This window comes from Sabethes cyaneus, chromosome 2, assembly GCF_943734655.1.
Source record: "Sabethes cyaneus chromosome 2, idSabCyanKW18_F2, whole genome shotgun sequence".
Lineage (NCBI taxonomy): Eukaryota > Metazoa > Arthropoda > Insecta > Diptera > Culicidae > Sabethes > Sabethes cyaneus.
In genome coordinates this window covers 75,407,351-75,425,874 of record NC_071354.1, presented here as the reverse complement: position 1 = coordinate 75,425,874, position 18,524 = coordinate 75,407,351, and the positions used below count along the sequence as shown (strand labels likewise).

The following is an 18,524-nucleotide window of genomic DNA, read 5'->3' as shown; positions in this document are numbered from 1 at the left end:
TTATGATTCGTCACCCATTATGACAACGACGTCAAAGATGTTTTTCATTAGCACCTTCAGCTGCTCCACCTCGGTGATTGCCTGCTGCTCGGACACGGTCAGTCTCGACTGACACTCCCGTAAAAATGACCATTTTGGCCAGGTACTTCTTCACCTTTCGGCTCAAGGTGCGAAACGATGAAACCACCTTACTGTCGGTCTTTCTCTTCAGTTTCTGCTGCACATTACGGTCGCGATCCGTTCCATGCTTTAACCTTTTTTCAGAAGAGAAAGGATTTGATAAATGCCGGATCGGTACTATCCAGCGGATACGATGTGTTTCACCATACCCTATTTTTTTACACTAGGGTGGAGTTGACAGTATGAACAAAGCATTGAGTGTAGTTGTTTGTTTTGCCACAATTTTTTGCTGTACACAACAGGATTGCCACGATTGGCAATGCATAGGTGGGTTCATCTTCAGGCGGCAGCGTATGAGCCCATAGAAATATAAGTATAGGCCCGTATAAATAAAACAGTTTGCTTTGCTTTTTCCACGTAAATCTTATGGAAGAAGCAAAGTAAACTTTTTTATTCATACGACCTAATCACTAAAATTAGTTCGCAGTCAATGTTATTGTATACATTACTGCTAATGCCTTTCTAAAATTCAGGCTCTTATTGGCGTTCCCAAGAGCTACTGCGCCCTTGGCGGTGACCAGTTTGACCAACTGCACGCTACGGCGCGGCTTACGAGATCTGGCCACTGTGTGTAATTTAAGGCATCGCATTCGCCAACACAAGAACTGCTCATTTTCCCCACTGGCGATTATTTTCCGTAAAAACCTGCACATTTCTATATGGTACTAAATTTAATTCCAAAAATCAGTTCCAAATTTATATCATTAAGGGTACTTTGCTGCTTCGTCATAATTGCCTATTCCCATCCTATCCAACACAAATTATTAATATCAGCATTTTTATGACACACAATGCAAAACTAGTTATTCCCTAATATTTTAGTTTGTTGTCTATCATACGCGATCAATCAAGTGAGCTGAAATCTATTTAAATGCTTTTTATCATGAAAGAAGTCCTACCAGCCAAATTTTCAACGTTTTTTCGCGCGACGATGAAGAAAATGTCGACTAATCGTTCTAATTTCCGTCATACATAAATGAAAATAACTCACGCAAGGCATTGTCGGTATTCTACAGCCAGGAAAACTTGCCTGACCTGCAGAAATTTTGCAGAATAATATTTGTCATGCCGTTCTACACAAATACATGCGCGTTAGCTTCGTAAACATTGTTGTGATTTTTAGTTCGGACGATGAACAATTTTGATGGACGGATTTTAAAACGGTGCGACGAATTTAAGAAATAAAGTCAGTTGCGTAATTTCAATAATATGCTTTAATAATCGCTTGTGTTTTAGTCAAATCAGCACAAGAACTTTTGGAGTATTCATTAAATCCATCCAACAAATGATGAAAATTAGAATGGCTTCACTTACTACGACGGGAATTAGAAATAAACCCTATTAAAAACCAATCGATTGACACATCTAGATTGATATGCAAACCATCAAATATCTTGGATGGATAATTCTTCGGAATTGACGTTCGAAAAGTTTCATTTTTCATAGGGTAAGGAAACCAATGGTATTCAGAACCGCTCTTTATGCTACCAACGACAATGCAGCTTTATAGTGCTTTTAAAACCAAATATATAACTATACTTTCTTCAACATTATTGTAGATAATAATCAACTCTACAATTGCTCTATACACCACTTTTTCAAATTGTGTTGCGCTAAGGCGCTATAGTCGAAAGAGCATATACTGAACAAAAAACTGCAAATGAAACTTGATCCTTTTCAATCAATCTTTTTAGACATAAAAATACATTATAATGCATGGGCTATTGAAAGAATTAGATGTGAATAGATGTGCTCTCAATATCTGGTGCTGGTGCTTGCCCAGGTGCACAAAATTATAGATAACTGTTAATAATTAAGCTTAAAAAAGGAATATAAGAAATATATAAGACAATGATTAATTTGAATTTATCTTTCTCCCTGATAATAAAAATATATGAGATCATTTTACTTATGGATGAATTAATCACCATCAGTGCTCAATGTTTGTTTTACCAATAAGCATCTTCCTTCCCAACCACCGACAGCAGTTGGCACGGAATGCAATAAAATGACGATCATAATTTACCACCTAGCACGCGATTAGTATTCACTCAAGCATTGCAACTGCTTTGGCCACAAGCAGTAATAGTCTGTCCAATGATATTCAACTAGCTGCTTACATTTATATTGGGATATTCACACATCGAATCGATAGTCGCAGGAAATAATGTGTTCAATTGCTCGTCTCCTCCACAGTTACGCATTGAGCTTCAACCGCTGCGTGTCGCGTGTTCCGGATTTTAGTTGTACACCATGTCCTCGGCGAGGTTAACGAGCGCCTGGGAGGACAACAAGTCACGTTCAGAGACTGTACTCTATCCGGGAAAATATTCAGTGTCCTCGGCCAACGCCCGCTTTTCCCACTCACGTGGCGGGATATCACGGAATGGCAGTCGTGATGATAACAAACTGCACAAAAGTTTGGAAGAGATTTCCAAAGATATTAAAGAACTGGAAGATTTTATATCCGTTACAGAAGAAATTCTAAGGCGAGAACGCGAGCACGATGAACGGCTGTATCGAAGGGAACGGCAGCGCAAAGCTTTCGAAAAAACTATGCAGCAAATTAAAAACAAGTGTAGTCCGACAAAAATTTGTTTTGGGCGATCTGAAGACTGTCGAGTGAAATCACCGACGTTCAAAATAAATATCACCCACAAAAGGCGAATCAAGACGTTCAGTCCAAAAAGTTACAAATCAAAACTGTATTTTCGAAATGGAAAGATAGGATGTCTCGACGCGGAAGAAGCTGTATCCAATTTGAAGAGTACGCATGAGTTGGTTAAAAGAATAATTAACGATGAAAACAACATGCTGGTTAAATTGGAGCATCAACATTACACAACCGACATCAAGGAGGAATCGCCCGTTTCGGTGGGAACTCCATTGGAGAGCTTGCAATTATGCGTTACAGAATCCGCTGGTTCACTGTGTGATGAGCCGTACAAGGGTCTGAATGACGAACCGGAGGACAATGTATTACAATCGAAAATGGAACACAACATCAGCAGCGAAAGAATCATTGTCGAAGACGGAACCACGTGAGTGAACGAGTAGTTAAACTTGATTTCACTGTGAGCTTAATGATTTGCCATTTTAGAAGCCCCCCACCGAGTGCCAACGAGTTTGTAACCGGTCGGTTACGACATCTTGCCAGTCGGTTTTCCGAAAGGACTAGACGAATGCGTAGTAAATTGGAGATTCCGCCCACGCCTTCAAGCAGTGTTAGTGCGCCTTCTACGGCACCGTCAACGCAAAGACATAATGTTGAATGTAAGTACTGTATTTTTAAGGTAAAGTTGTAATCTAAGTGAATGTTTCTTTATGTCACCTTCAGTGCGTGCTATTCAAAATTCGGCACTTACCCTGCAATCAGCTACCGGAGCAGAAACTTGTCACCACGACTATTTTTGCCCAATATTTTGTACTGGTGCAAAAACGAATACCGTTTTGGACCCGCAAGGAAAGTTCTACATTTCTTGGCTGTTTATCGTGTCGCTGTCGTTTCTCTACAATGCATGGGTTATTCCATTACGGTCCTCGTTTCCGTATCAAACTCCAGAAAATACGAAATACTGGATTGCTTTGGACATATGTGCGGATGTCATTTACCTAATTGATATTCTCTTCGTGAAGCACAGAATAATGTATCTTTTTGAAGGATTTTGGGTCAAGGACACAAACCTTACGCGAAAAAACTACATGAGAAAGCTACAGTTTAAGGTATGTGCAATGGTGACAATTTCACTTAATCGAAAAATCTCATTGTTGTATCAATAATGATTGCAGATGGATCTACTCGCTCTCATGCCGTTGGACTTGCTTTACCTTAAGTTCGGCACCGAACACGTGGTATTTCGCTCACCGCGCTTACTGAAAATACAAAGCTTCTGGGAGTTTTTCAAACTGATCGATCGTGTGATATCATCACCGCATATGGTTAGCACCGGCAACAACACTGATTCCAGGTCAACACTATCATTAATCTTTTATGCGTTTTGCTTATTTGCATTCTAGATTCGTGTAGTCAAGACGCTCACCTATATGCTGTACATGATTCATTTGACGGCTTGTTCATACTATGCATACAGTGCCTATCAAGGTGAGTATTGAATTGAGTCGTATGGGTTATAGATTTTTTTTTGTTGAATTCTTGATAAAAACACCTCACTAATGTTCAATTTCTATGATTACAAATTACAATCCTATTGCGCGTATCATCGTTTTAATCTTATTAATCGTATTAATTTTGACTAACTTGAAATTGAAAATAGAACATAACTATATACATACCCAAGTAGCACACTTTTGTCCGTTCTGGTTGCTGCAACCTATTTCTGGCTGAAATCAGTCATTATACGGTTACCACAACTAGTTTATAACAACAGTGCTAGTTGGGTAACTAAAAGTACATGAAATATGACCTCCAGATACCACGAATAAAGCAGTATGTACAATCTCTAACCTATCTAATCTCTCTGGAAAGGTACTTCAGATACTTTTGATTAAAAAAAGTTTTGAACCTTTCTTGATCTGTCGCAAGGGCAGCTAAATAAGTCATTATCGATATTCTAAATATCCAAATAATACTACAATCCTTGCTTGGATCTATTGCAGGTCTTGGTTCGAACCGTTGGGTATTCAACAACAAAGGGCACGCGTATGTGCGCTGCTTTGCATTCGCAACTAAAACCGCCACGTCGATAGGAAAGAATCCGAAACCCGAAAAGGAAGGCGAGTTACTGTTCATGACGGCCGCCTGGTTGATGGGAGTCTTCGTGTTTGCCCTGCTGATTGGTCAAATCAGGGACATTATAGCGACTGCGACTCGATCGAAATCCGAATACAAACAGCTAGTTGACGAAACGTTGGAGTACATGAGACAGCTGAGTCTGCCAACAGATCTTCAACGACGAGTTAAGATGTGGTTCACCTTCACCTGGGAGCAGCAGCGAAGTTTAGATGAAACGCATATTATGGATGCTTTGCCTGCTAACCTAAAGACCGACATAGCTATTTCCGTTCATATTCAAACCCTGTCCAAAGTCCAACTATTTGCTGATTGTGAAGAAGCTCTGCTTCGAGAGCTCGTGCTGAAGTTAAGGTCGGTCACATTTCTTCCGGGAGATTACGTATGTCGCAAAGGTGAAGTAGGCAAGGAGATGTACATCGTCAAAACCGGACAAGTTTTAGTTATGGGAGGCCCTAGAAACGACATTGTTCTCGCAACTCTATATGAAGGTTCAGTCTTTGGAGAAATCAGCTTACTGGCTATTAACGGTGCCGAAGGAAATAGGCGGACTGCCGATGTACGATCGAAAGGGTTCTCCAATTTATTTGTTCTATCAAAATCAGATCTTAATGAGGCAATCGTTTACTATCCGAACGCTCAAGCAATCCTTAAAAAACGAGCCAAAAGTTTGATGCGCAAGAACGCTGCTCGGGAAAAGGCAGAATCACAGCAGAGTATTGACACAAACGATGCCGATACCGATGTAGTCATTAGCAATCCAAGTCATAATATGTCACCAAAACTGCTGAAAACGGTCATTCAGGCATTACCAAGTGAATCTCCAGCCGTACAACTTCTTACCCAAGGGTTCAAAGGTGAGCATGTGAAGGTAGAAATACTAGATAAACCCCAACAAACGGACGATACACTATCAACACGAAGTCTGGAGGTACACACCACCCAAGTGCAGATTGAAAACGAAAAAAATGTCGAACTTCCGTGTGACTTGGTCTACAGTATTAAACAGGAACTGATGGATAATAACAGTTACATTAACCTTACCGATACCGAAAAGTATAAATTACTGAACGAACTATCCAAAGAATTGAACGAACGCGAAAAATCACCGGTTTAAATTTTATTCGGCTTAGGTATAGATTTGTAAATTTCTATCGATCGATCGATTTGATGTTAAACATGTTTCGATGTTAATCTGGTCAACTTACTAAGTGTTATTATGTGTAAGAACAAACCTACAAGTTATCCTGCAAGTCATTGGACTTTGGTGCTAGTTAATCGGAAGTTGCAAATTTGCTTTAATCAAAGTCAAAATAATTCCTGCTGTAATACTTCAACGACTCAACTCGAACCAATGTGACTGTATGAGCATGGATCGATAGTAACTATTTTATCCCTATTTGTTAACATAGACTGTAGCATAAATAACTTTCTTGTAAAGAATGAATGAAACTACGGCAATTCAAGAAGCCTGTCAATTTTATTGTCAACAAACAATGTTATGAGAGAGTCACGGCTTGAACAAGAAATAAATATTTTATTTCTTCTAGTAAAAACTTATTGTTTATAACCTTGAAGAATATCATTTAATAGCACCTTTATCGATGGATTTAACTTTTCTCTGTCTGGACCGTATTTACGAGCTGAGCTGGATCTACACACTTAAAAAAAAGCGCCGAAGTCGGCTAAATTTTGCCGAGATTTGGACAGCCGAGCGTTCGGTAAAAATTTCGGTTTTGCAAATCGACGTTTACGGATCTTTACTAACGTTTGGCATCATAAAAAAATTTGCCGAACGCTCGGCTGTCCAAATCTCGGCAAAATTTAGCCGACTTCGGCGCTTTTTTTTAAGTGTGTATGGGAATAATATCAGGTTAGATAAATATACTATATTCTTTCTTGTTTTTCAAAAAACCTTTATGGAAATTTTCTCAAAAATTTCATATTTCAAAAGTACATAATTCATTAAACTAGCGTCATTTTACACATATTTCTATAAAAATGTAGGGGTTGATAGTATCTCATAGGAGACGAGACATGCAGGAAAATAAAAGAGTGGAAATTTAGGAAGGGTCATTGAAACAACGCTTATTAAGTTTGTATCACATTCCTCCTTACCCAAACTTGGGGATCCATTATAGCTTAGCTCGATTTGAGGATCCCCAGGTATGTAATACAAACTTAATAAGCGTTGCTTCAACGATAGTCTCTTATTCAATTTTCCGCTCTTTTCCCTTCACGTCTTGTCTCCCCTGAGATGCTATCAATAAATTTGTTTCATTACCGTTCTCTCGGTCGATTGTAAAAAACTACCGTTATAAAACTAATTAGTTCCCTCCGTTACGTTATTAACTCCGAAAACCTACCTACTTTTCGTTACGCTTGCAATATCAAAACTAAAATATGAGGAGATGAATATGAGGTGGTTTTGAAAATCGCTTGTGTGCATCATAAAGATTGAAATAGTAATGAATAACCAGCCCACAGATTATTGTATTAAATATGATTATGCGTAGTTTGAAAGGTTTCAATAATCTTACTTTAACTCGCTTGTGGCCTTTAAAAGGGCCATTGGTTACAGATGATATTAAAGCCAAAGCATGTGCATCGCAAATATGACGAACAGGCATGTAAGTTAGTGGCGTTGATTCACTGTCTTTTGCTCCGAGAAGGATTTACTAGTTTACTTTCACAGTTTACCACTTGTTACATAGCAGAAAATATGGCACATACGCAAAAAATTCTATTTTATTTGTATAAGAATACTTATCCTCCTACCACAGGTGGATAAGGGATCTCAAACCATCATAAAATAAATTCATGCCTCCAAAAACCCCCACATGCCAAATTTGATTCCATTTGCTTGATTAGTTCTAGATAGTGATGTCCGAAATTTTCAATTATTCGATTACCGATTAATCGGTGAGCGTTGTCTGCACTGATCGATTAATTCAGCCATTCGTGCTAGTGGTGTTTGATTAAAAATATTCGAACATTTCTTTGATTAATTTGATTAATCGAACGATTATGAACGATTAACGAGTTTTATTCAGGGAGTATTCGTACTCATTGAACTCTTCGATTGATTCAACTACTCGTGCTGGCAGTATTCGATTAAAAATTATTTGAATATTCCTTATGTTATTCGATTAGTTGAATTAATCCAACGATTAACGGACATCACTAGTTCTAGAGCTATGAGAAAATTTCTGTTTTATTTGTATGGAAGCCCTCCCCCCTCTTAGAAAAGGAAGGGGTCTAAAGCTAAATTTGGTTTCTTTTGCTTGATTTGTCTAGTTATCTAGTGTCTAGTGTATAGCTTGAGTTCTCTAGTTATGAGGAAATTTGTATATTATTTGTATGCGAGCCCCCCCCTTCTAAAGAGGGTACGGGTCTCAATTCACCATAAAAAAATTCTTACCTTCTGAAACCCCCACATGCCAAATTTGGTTCCGTTTGCTTGATTAGTTCTCGAGTTTTGAGGAAATTTGTGTCTTATTTGTATAGGAGCCCCCCCCCCGCTCCTCTTACACCCTCCTTAAAATCGCTCTCTTATCCTCTCATCAAATTGCTGGACATTTTATCTATCCAACGACATATAAATTGTTCAGTTTCGTTCAATAGTTTACTAGTTATTAGCATTTGAAATCTTTCATTCAAACGTTACACTTATATTTTCGTTTTCACAAAGTGCTATCTAGTCCCAGTATAGTAAACAAAGACGTAGTCCTACGTCAAAAGTGTTTACTACCTAACAGTGTGCGAAACTTCACTTTTTTTGTTTTTGTTTTTATGTGGCAAACAATTTGCTCCTTCGTAACTTCGTGTAGTGTCACTTGAAAGGCTAATTTGTCGATTTTGAATATTTTTAATTCAAAATGTTAATTTTGAGTGCATTTTGTGTAAAGTATATCCAGAACATTTGTCTTAAATTAGTCCAATTCAAAACTTTCTCCCTTTGCTTTAATTACCAGTCGTAATCGTTGTTGAAAAGCGTTACAGCTGGCACGCACGTTATCCCAAATCTTCTAGAAACGGTGCTTGAAAATATCCACAGTCAATCCTTCAAGGCTCCCTAGTTTTCCTAACATGTAACCCCATGTAAAGAAGTCGAGAGGATTCGAATCAGGCGAAGAGGCAGACCACTCTTTCGAAAAAATACAATCCGGAAAATTGTCCCAACACCAAGCCTGTGTAGCTGCCGCCTGGTGAGACGATGCAGAATTTTGTAGGAAGCATTTTGGTGCATTCTTGTAGTGTTTTTTGAGGATGGGAAGCAAATGGTTGTTCAAAACATTATCGATGTAATATTTAGTGTTGATTTTAACACCAGGTTCAATGAACAACAATGGAACATTCAATTTTTTAGAAAAAACATCACCATACTATTGCCTTGGAAATATTCTTGAACCTTTGAACAGCCTCGAGTTGTCTCGAGATATTCCTCGAAACATGTCAATTTATATCCATCCAACCTGATTGGTCTCAATGGATTGGACTGGATGGGGAAAAGCCATCCTTTTGTGAGCATAGAAACCCCATCATCTTTTTCGAGATTAAGTAATCCAGCATAACGAAGCCAACATTTCGGAGCCTGAAAGTCCAGCAACAAAAGAATGTTCGGCGAATCGATTTCTCCATTCAGCGTCTTGGTAACAAACATGGCTTGCAGGATTTTCCTCGGATGTTCAAGTGTATCAAGGCCAATAAGCCTACACCGATCAAGATAAGGTAATGCCAGACGAATAAACCTCCTGCCTTCGTTCAATTCTCAATGTCCAGGCAAGTTGGCAAGGAGTCCGTATCAGACATGCACTTCCCAACCCAAGTAACAACTGTAGCTGCATTGCAAGAGCAATGGCTGTTTACGGGTTGGTTTAAGGCGACCAAAGCTGCATAAAGTAAGCACTCAAATGGTGTTTAAATAAGCGATGTTTAAGCTACTTTAAGTTTTTCAAACCAGTTCTCTCCCAAAAGCTGATAAAAAAGCTTAATAACGGATTTTTCTGCTAAACAATCTGCTTCTAAACAGCCATAAATATCAAACCGTTTTACGGCTGCTTAAAAGTGTTAAAATGTAGAGTGGAAGCTTTCATTAGGCTCACAGCTTTCAAACTACTTTAAGTCTGCTTAAGGGTGTTAAAGTGGCTTTACAAACTTCTACCAAGTTTTCTTTCGGCTCACAGCACACATTCTGTCAGATCATAGAATTTCGCAATTCGGCTGACAGCAAAAGTTTATCAGTTATCGACATTATCGAATGCTTCCCGCTAGACGGGCTAGGCTTCAGGTGTAAAGATATACTCACTGTCTGTTCTGCAGATGCAAATGGGGCGGATCATACGGTGAGTGCTTATGGATCAAAAGATTACGGGTTCAATTCCCGGAAAAAAGACATGCATTTTTAATTAGCTAGTTTACTTGTACGAATTAAAGTTATTCGAAACTAAAAATATCGCGTTGACGGCGAAGTAAAAATGACGCGTTCCATTTTTATTAAATTTAAAAATAGATTTTTTTGGCTACATAAAGGTTGATGAAGCGTTGATTAAGCGACTGGATAGGTAGATTGCAAAACTATTTCTCGTTCTAAAAATAGAGTTGACAGCATTGCGCAGATTGGCTATTTAAAAGTGCAAAAAAGTTTCTATTAAGCTTCATTGCAGCTTCGAAAGCAGCTATTAATTAGCCGGAAGCTTGATAAAATCACCAGATTTAGATGTTTAACAGCTGAAAAAAGGTTTTCATTTCTAAACCTAAACCATAGATCAGCCACAGGTTGAATAAAATCAGCTATAAAAGCGTTTGATCAGCCTGAAATTGTTACTTGGGTTTCTAACAGTGGTCTAACGAAAGAGCAGTACAGTGCTTTTAGACAGTTATTGTTTTACCAGCCGAGAGCCGGGGTTGCTCTTGCCTTATCAAGGATTCTTCTCCATTGTATTGGGTCCTGGGCTACTTGTCGCCAATTCGTTGCGCGTTTTGACACACCCAAGTCGGCTTCAACCTGGTCAAGCCATCTAGCACGCTGGTCCCCTCTATTACTGGTGCCGGTGGGATTCTTGAAGAGAACGGATTTCACTGCACAGTCGTCCGGCATCTTTGCGAAGTGGCCGTTCTACCGTAGTCTTCCAACTTTCGCCAGGTGTACGATGGGAATTTCTCCAAGCAGTGCCTATAGCTTGTGATTCCTACGCCTCCGCCGCTCTCCGCTTTTCATCTGTACTCCACCAAATATAGTCCGCACCGCCTTTCGTTCAAATACGGCAAATGTACGTATGCCTTCCGTAAGCAAAATTACTGTCTCAAGTCCGTAGAGGACTACCGGTCCGATTGGCGTTTTGTACATCGTCAGCTTTGTGCGGCGACGTATGTTCCTTGATCGAAGCGCCTTGTGGAGGGAAAAATAGGCTCGAAATCCAGCTTGAATGCGTCGTTGGATCTCCTTACTCGTATTATTGTCGGCGGTGACCAGAGATCCCAATATACGAACTCATTAACCACTTCCAGTTCATCGCCGTCAATAGTCACTGTCCGTGGTAGGCAAACGTTACCATATATTTGGTCTTCGATTTTATTGTATTGCATTGATTTGTAACCCTATCCTCCTAGCCTCTGTTTTTAGTCTGGCGTAGATTGCCAACGCCGTCTCAAGGTTTCTAGTAACGATGTTGAGGTCATCTGCAAAGGCTAGGAGCTGGCTACTCTTGTTGAAGAGCTACTGAAGATACTCTTGCTGTCCGCTCGCCGGATCACACCTTCAATAGCGCTATTAAATAATCTATAGGGCAGTCCATTCCCTTGCCGCAACTCTCTGCGCGATTCGAAAGGACTCGAGAGTGTCCCCAAAACGCGCATGTAGCACATCACTCGCTCCAGGGTAACTTTGATGAGCCGCGTCAGTTTGTTCCGAAACCCGTACTCGTGCATTGCCTGCCAAAGCTGTTCGCGTTCAACTGCCTCGTATGCTGCTCTGAAATCCACGAAAATATGATGCGTGGGCACATTGTACTCTCGACATTTCTGGAGGATTAGTCGGAAAGTAAAAATTTGATTCGTAGTGGCACGAGCCCCCATAAAACCCGCCTGATACTGCCCTGCGAATTCTCTTGCTATTAGAGATAGATGACGCAACAAAATCAGGGAGAGCACCTTGTAGGCGGCGTTGATCAACGTGATGCCGTCTTTACGAGTTTGGTTCACCTTCTCGTAAAACTTGCGCGTGTTATTAGCCCGGAAGAGTTGTTCCAGCTCCTTTTTCTTCCTCAGGATCGTAGTCAACTCTTTCCGTGCGCGTCGATACTCGCGTCAAATTCTCTCTCGTGGATATGCTTAGCTAGTTTTTCCGAACTTTTTTTCCTCTCTATCGCTTGTTGGCATTCCCCGTCAAACCAATCATTGCGTGCACTCGAGATTTCTATACCTAGCACCGTGGTTGCGGCCTCATTGACAGCCGAGCGTTTTCGAGGGTCGAAGCATTTAACTCCACAGAGGAAGCCTGAGCTTTATCCAGTACGTGCGTTTGAGCACCAAGCCTCGAGAGCTTTTAAACAGTACGGATCCTTAGAATCCCATCCAATTTTGGAGATAATACCTAGTTTTCGGGATGCCTTCGGGATGATAGACGAGCGATGCATATTGAAATTAAGCTTTGCATCAAGAACAACACCCAGATCGTAGAGATGTTAGACTCTTTTGACAACCTGGCCATCATTGTTGTATTCAAACTGTATTGGGCTGATAATATGATGGAATGTCATAATCTGACATTTTGTAGTACTAACGATGAGCCAGTTTTTGTGACACCAGTTAACAAAGATATCCAGTAGCTTTTGCAGATTGCACCAGCCTTCAATGGATCGTACAGCTAGAAATAATTTCAGAACGTCCGCGTACACCAACTTATATCCATTACCCAGAAGTAATGCCACGTCGTTAAAGTACATTGAAAACAGCAATAGCCCCATATTGCTGCCATGTGGTGCATCCAGTTTGCCTGAGCATGGAACGGAAAGGCATAAATTGAACTGTACGCGAAGTGTTCGATCGCATAAATATTAACTCAGCCATTCTATAAAATGTTGTGATGCACCAAGTCGAGAAAGTTTTCATGTACTGCATATATCCAATCATTTTGTTGGTTGTGGTGTTCCTGAAACCGGAACATTTTTTCGTCCGAAAACAGAATTGCACAATCAGCTGCCGACATCTGTGATTAACCCATTTTTAATTAAACACAAAATTGAATCTCGGATGACCTTTGTCACAATCTCGAGTATTGCAAGTTTCTGAGGAGCTCAAGCTTACCGAAGATACCTAACTATGAAAGCATGAGTAATTTAATAAACAAATTTGGAATTTTTCCTCACAGTAAAGTAAAAAACAACCCCCTCGTTGCTTAGCCAGATAAAATAAAGCGGATAGCACTTAAATATTCCCCGTTTTTGTATAACATTTCGCCGAATACCATTTCACGAAATACCTTACGCGAAATGTACTTTTTTACCGAAAACCTTTTCGTAGAAAGTCCCATTTCACAGGGGTGATCCTCTCCTTACACGCCGTCGCTCGTTAGGACCCAACTGAAGGAAAGTAATAGAGATCAGTAGACCTAGGAAAACAAATAAACCTAAACAGAGGTGATTTCTGCGGGGGAGCAGATAGTTTTTGGTGGTCTTGTTGTTGACTGTTATGTTTTGTGGAAGTGTCCAAAATTTCTCGATCTCGATTAACTTTTGAGTTACGCAAAAATTTCTGTTTTATTTGTATAAGAGTCCTTATCCCTCTACCACAGGAGTGAGGGGTCTCAAACCACATAAAATAAATTCAAGCCTCCAAAGCCTCCCCCACATGCCAAATTTGGTTCCATTTGCTTGATTAGTTCTTGAGTTATGAGGAAATTTGTATTTCATTTGTATGGGATCCCCCCTCCTAAAGAGGGGAGGGGTCCTAATTCACCATAGAAAAAAATCTTGCATCCAAAAACCCCCTCATGCCAAATTTGATTCCAGTTGCTTGATTACTTCATTTGTATGGGAACCCCCCCGCCCCCTCTTAGTGGTAGGAGTGGTCGCTAACTATCATAAGAACCTTCCCCGGCCCCAAGAATCAGTTGTGTACAAGACACGACCGCATATATAGGTGACGCAGGACTACGTAAGTCTCTTTGTAGTGATAGTAGCATGTATTCATGCTTGCAATCATTCGATTCTTCATGTATACGTGCTATATGTAACATATATACATGCTACATGCGTTGTATGTAACAATTATCAAAGTAGTAACATTGCACACGTTCAATTCTCAAAAGATTGTGCATTTGAAAAAAATTTAACATAATCAAGAACACAAACTATTGCTTTCCTGCTACCTTACTGAAATTAAAGATTGTTTTTATTACCCATGGTTCCCCACGTTGAAGGGATTTTACCAATTCAATCCTATTTTATCAACAGTACATCTTTTCACTACACTTCTAATGAAACGGCAAGCATGCGTATTCATATACAGAGTCGTATTATAACCGAACACTACAGCTGTAGCACATTTTTCCAACACAGATATCATATTCAACGAGGTTTAATCGTCTCGCAGTAAAGAGTTTGCGATCAGTTGGGACAACGAACTTGTGTCTTTTTTTCTGGCACACTTCCCTAACACAGACATCAAATTGGACTAGGTTTAATCGCGTTCGTAAGAAATCTGTTGGCGCGAGGGGGCTTTGTCACTCTTTCTGGCGTACTTCCCAAGCAAGGACATCAAAATGGTCTAGGTTTAACCGCGGTGTTAAGAAATCTTGTTGAAATGAGGAAACTTTGTCACTTGTTTTGGCTTACTTCCCAAGCACAGATATCAAATTGGTATGGGTTTAGATCATCGCAAAGAATCTTGCAACCAATCACGAAGCGAGAATTCTGGTAAAACAAAGGTTCATTATTTTCAATTTTTCAATAGTTCAACATCAAGAATCCATACTTTTCCTCATTTGGATCAATTCTTAGAAGATTTTCCGATCGATTGGTGCAAGAATATTGAAAATCGATCGGAAAACCGCTGAGGTATTAGCCCTCAAAACCTTTCATTTTTCGTGACGCTCGCATTTTCCGATTTTTTGGAATGACACCCTATCTCAAAACTTGCCGTAAGACGTAGTCCTACGTCAAAACCCCTACATGCAAATTTCCCCACCAATCGGTTCGGTATAAGGAACACACAACCAGACAGACAAAAATTCATTTTGATAGGTATCGAGTCAATAGGTTAAACACAAACAAATCCAGGGTTTTGTTCTTGTTGTGAAGATAAGTATGTACATTTCTTTATTTCAGGGCGACACCTGAACAAGCGCGTTGCGAAGCAATCCTGCCCGCTCGTAATTAAATTCCCGGAAATTGGGTCGAAAATAGCAGCCGTTTCGCAATTCTGTGTCTAGAATGCACAAAGAAGGGTCGTCATGGATGATGAAACGCACTGCAAGATTGTTTTCAAATAAATTTCGGAAAAAAATTTTATACCTCGGCCGAACAGCAGGGTGCCTCGGAAGACTGCCAATGAAAAAACAGGTAAAAGTTCCTGAAAAAATTCCTTGTTTGGCAAGCAAGCTGAAACTGTAGACAAAAAGATTCGCTTTCTAGAACCAGCAGGAGGTTTATCAAATGCTTTCAGACGAAGTTGCTTCCTTTTATGCAACAGTATGAGATTGATTGACTTTTCTAGCTCGACTTGGACCGAATGAGCCGGATGGCCGCATTGTATGTTATATTATAAAATATCATATCATAATAATATTACACAGATCTTAAATAGATAGCTGGGCATGAGCTCTATCAGTATCACCATTAGGTTCAAGTGTGCCACATAAAATTTCAATAAAAACGTTAAGAACTCGGCGTCCACCACAATTACTCTTTCTGATTTATGTAAGTATGTAGGTATGTTGTTTGAAAAAAACCATTCAATTTTACCCGAATTCACGGTACTCGAGCTCGGCGTTGCGCAAATTTGCTAGCAATATAAATATTTAAAAGCTATATGCAAACCCGCACGGCACAGTACCTATGACTTCATGCAGTGCCGTGTATGGCCAAGCCAAGAATACACAAATGGAATAAAAAGTCGTATAAATAAAATTGAAGCCTAATCCATCTAGTAAAAGTTCAGTTCGACCGTTAAAATGATTCACTCAAATTCAAATGATTCAAATGGTTCAAAATTCTATATATTTTCGTTTTTTAAACATATTATAATTGATAGTGCGTCTAACCTTTAATTTTATTTTTATTTTCATTACCTAGTAGTTACCTAATAGTTTAATTATGATTCTGATAGTTATTACGATAATAATTATTGTTTTTTATGGTGTAACCCAATTTATATCATTGGCGAATTTCACGAATAGCATATTTTTTGTTTCAAGAGTTCTTTTAGTATGGAATAGAATGAAATGACAATGTTTTTCAAATTTTGCAAAGGAGTTATTTATTGCAAGTTGATAGATTCAACGATAAGATAACGTGATTGGATTTGGAAGATGAAGTAACGCTAATTTTATTAAGTTCGTCTCTATAAATCCTGCAAAGCTGGCTTAACATCAAAAGTTGGAACATCGGAAAAAATGGTGATGCAAATAGAAACATTTGAGCACATGCTCTATATTCCAGTTTTTTAAATTTGTTTTATGTTATAAGTTGAATTATTGCTGTTATATTGTTATAACTATAATGCATAGAAGTTGGATTGTGCAAACTTGCACAGACATAGCCATAAACAGGATTCAACTTATTAGATTTGTATTCAAAGCCATTTATTCATTTGCTTAAAATTTGTTTTGCGAAATTCTGACTAAATGCTTCATTAAATAAGAATGACGTTCCTCATCGCATACTGTTTACGGAACTATCTACAAATATTTTGCTATTTGCATTCGTTTTCTGAACGAAAGAAAAATAATTGTAAGATAGACGACTTCACAGCCCCTTCTGTCGGGTATTAAATCTACCTGACCGTTGCGAAGGTTATTCGATATTTCCCTTTGCTATACGTTTACTTCAAAACAGGTTCATTCCACTAAGTTGTTTATTCGTCATTCCCGATCAGCCCGTTCAGCAGATCAGAACTGTTTTAAGCCTAGTCTACTTTGCAGTGGAAACTTATACAACTCGTACTATGGGTACCTAGAAATCTCACTTAGTACTCGTTATTTTTATTTACTTTTATATTTTCCAGCTAAATTAGTGCTTCTGGGGTTAACTATTTTGGCTGCTATCGTCGTTATCGACGCTGCATGTGAGTATAATTCAAGTAGTAGATAATTACTCAGAAACGGCTAAATCACAACACTCGGTTGTCTGCTTACAGCTTCTAGCCAGTGTCCTGTCGCATCAAAGGTACAGACTTGTACTCCGAAATGTTTGACTGATCTGGACTGCAGTACCAGCGGCGGAAAGTGTTGTCCAAATACATGCAATTTTAAATCCTGTGTCAGCCCTAATCAGCTGACTCAAGGTGCATCAGGTGGAAGTGGAAACAAGTGTAAGTTAGAGCTTGATAGTTGACAACGTGGAACTGATCCGTTCGTCTACATTAATGTTGGTTTTCTTTTTTGCTTTCTTTATGGTGCAGATCAATCCGGTGGGGCCGGTACGTATTGCGGAAACACAAAGTGCAACTCCTATGAGAAATGTCAACTGGATAAAACCACCAAACGCCAAAAATGTGTCCGATCCTAAAATTTTATTCACTGTTTAACTGTTGCTGCAATTAAATACAAACTATTTTCTGCATTAAACTAGATCTTATTCACTTTTTTTGCGTTCTTTTTCACTGGTCTGGCAATATCATCTGCTGTAATAGAGTATGATCCAGAAAGCGAAGATGACACGTCAGCTTTTCCGTTAGGATCCACCTGAGGTCCGTCACCTATTGGAATCGTAATTTCTTTCACCACCCGATATCCTTTGTCATCGGCGACATAATGTACTTCTCGCTTGTAGAATCCATCGCTGTAAGCATACATTCCTCTCAATGCGAGTCCCTCACGTGTTTCTTGTCGTGTTACAGTTTGGTCACTAATCGAATCTTTAATAGAGGAATCGTAAGAGTATTGCGCAGATTTGGCTTGAAGTTCTTCTAGAGTTTCTTCATTCTGATTTCGTTCGTTCTTTCGTATCGGAATCGAATCACTTTGAGCGGTTTCATATGACGCCTGATCGTTACTTGCCGGAAGTAATTCGGATCGTATTCCGGTCGGATTATTTTGTTGAAGGGCAGCAGGAGCTACTACCGCCAAACAAACAACTATTAAATATATGAAACGCAACAACATGATTTTCCTTCTTGCTCGATAATAAAACTGCAGCATTCCCTCATCAAGCTGATCTATATATTGATTTTTTTTTCAAGGTGACACAATCGCAAGTCCAACCAGCACCTCTTCATAGGTCGTCTGAAGATCCCCTTATTGAAAAATATCTCGTTTATGTTTACTTACTTCATGTTCCGAGAGCTCTAGCCGATAGCTAAGAATTCCGCCGATGGCACTCGATAATATGGCAAAACAAGTTTTTCATTTCTACTCTGCGGCTACAGAACACGC

The 18,524-nt window shown here is 39.3% G+C and overlaps 2 protein-coding genes across 2 annotated transcripts; both read left to right on the top strand.

The window, feature by feature from the left end:
- The first annotated feature begins 2,433 nt into the window (after window positions 1-2,433).
- LOC128737885 (cyclic nucleotide-gated cation channel beta-3) lies at window positions 2,434-6,047 on the top strand. Its single transcript, XM_053832631.1, has 6 exons — window positions 2,434-3,221; window positions 3,281-3,453; window positions 3,518-3,903; window positions 3,970-4,119; window positions 4,198-4,282; window positions 4,798-6,047. Exons 1-6 carry the CDS (start codon window positions 2,434-2,436, stop codon window positions 6,045-6,047), a joined length of 2,832 nt encoding a protein of 943 aa, XP_053688606.1.
- Window positions 6,048-16,991: 10,944 nt separating this feature from the next.
- On the top strand, window positions 16,992-17,705 carry LOC128737612 (uncharacterized). Its single transcript, XM_053832288.1, has 4 exons — window positions 16,992-17,099; window positions 17,156-17,215; window positions 17,288-17,461; window positions 17,552-17,705. The coding sequence occupies exons 1-4, from the start codon at window positions 17,096-17,098 to the stop codon at window positions 17,656-17,658; spliced, it is 345 nt and encodes a 114-aa protein (XP_053688263.1). The 5' UTR covers window positions 16,992-17,095; the 3' UTR covers window positions 17,659-17,705.
- Window positions 17,706-18,524: the final 819 nt, after the last annotated feature.

Coding starts and splice junctions, on each gene's coding strand:
- LOC128737885 (XM_053832631.1), top strand. CDS start 2,434: ATGTCCTCGGCGAGGTTAACGAGCGCCTGGGAGGACAACAAGTCACGT. Junction 3,904..3,969: donor TGAGAAAGCTACAGTTTAAG/GTATGTGCAATG, acceptor TAATGATTGCAG/ATGGATCTACTCGCTCTCAT. Junction 4,120..4,197: donor TGATATCATCACCGCATATG/GTTAGCACCGGC, acceptor TTTGCATTCTAG/ATTCGTGTAGTCAAGACGCT.
- LOC128737612 (XM_053832288.1), top strand. Junction 17,216..17,287: donor CGTCGTTATCGACGCTGCAT/GTGAGTATAATT, acceptor GTCTGCTTACAG/CTTCTAGCCAGTGTCCTGTC. Junction 17,462..17,551: donor AGGTGGAAGTGGAAACAAGT/GTAAGTTAGAGC, acceptor TTTATGGTGCAG/ATCAATCCGGTGGGGCCGGT.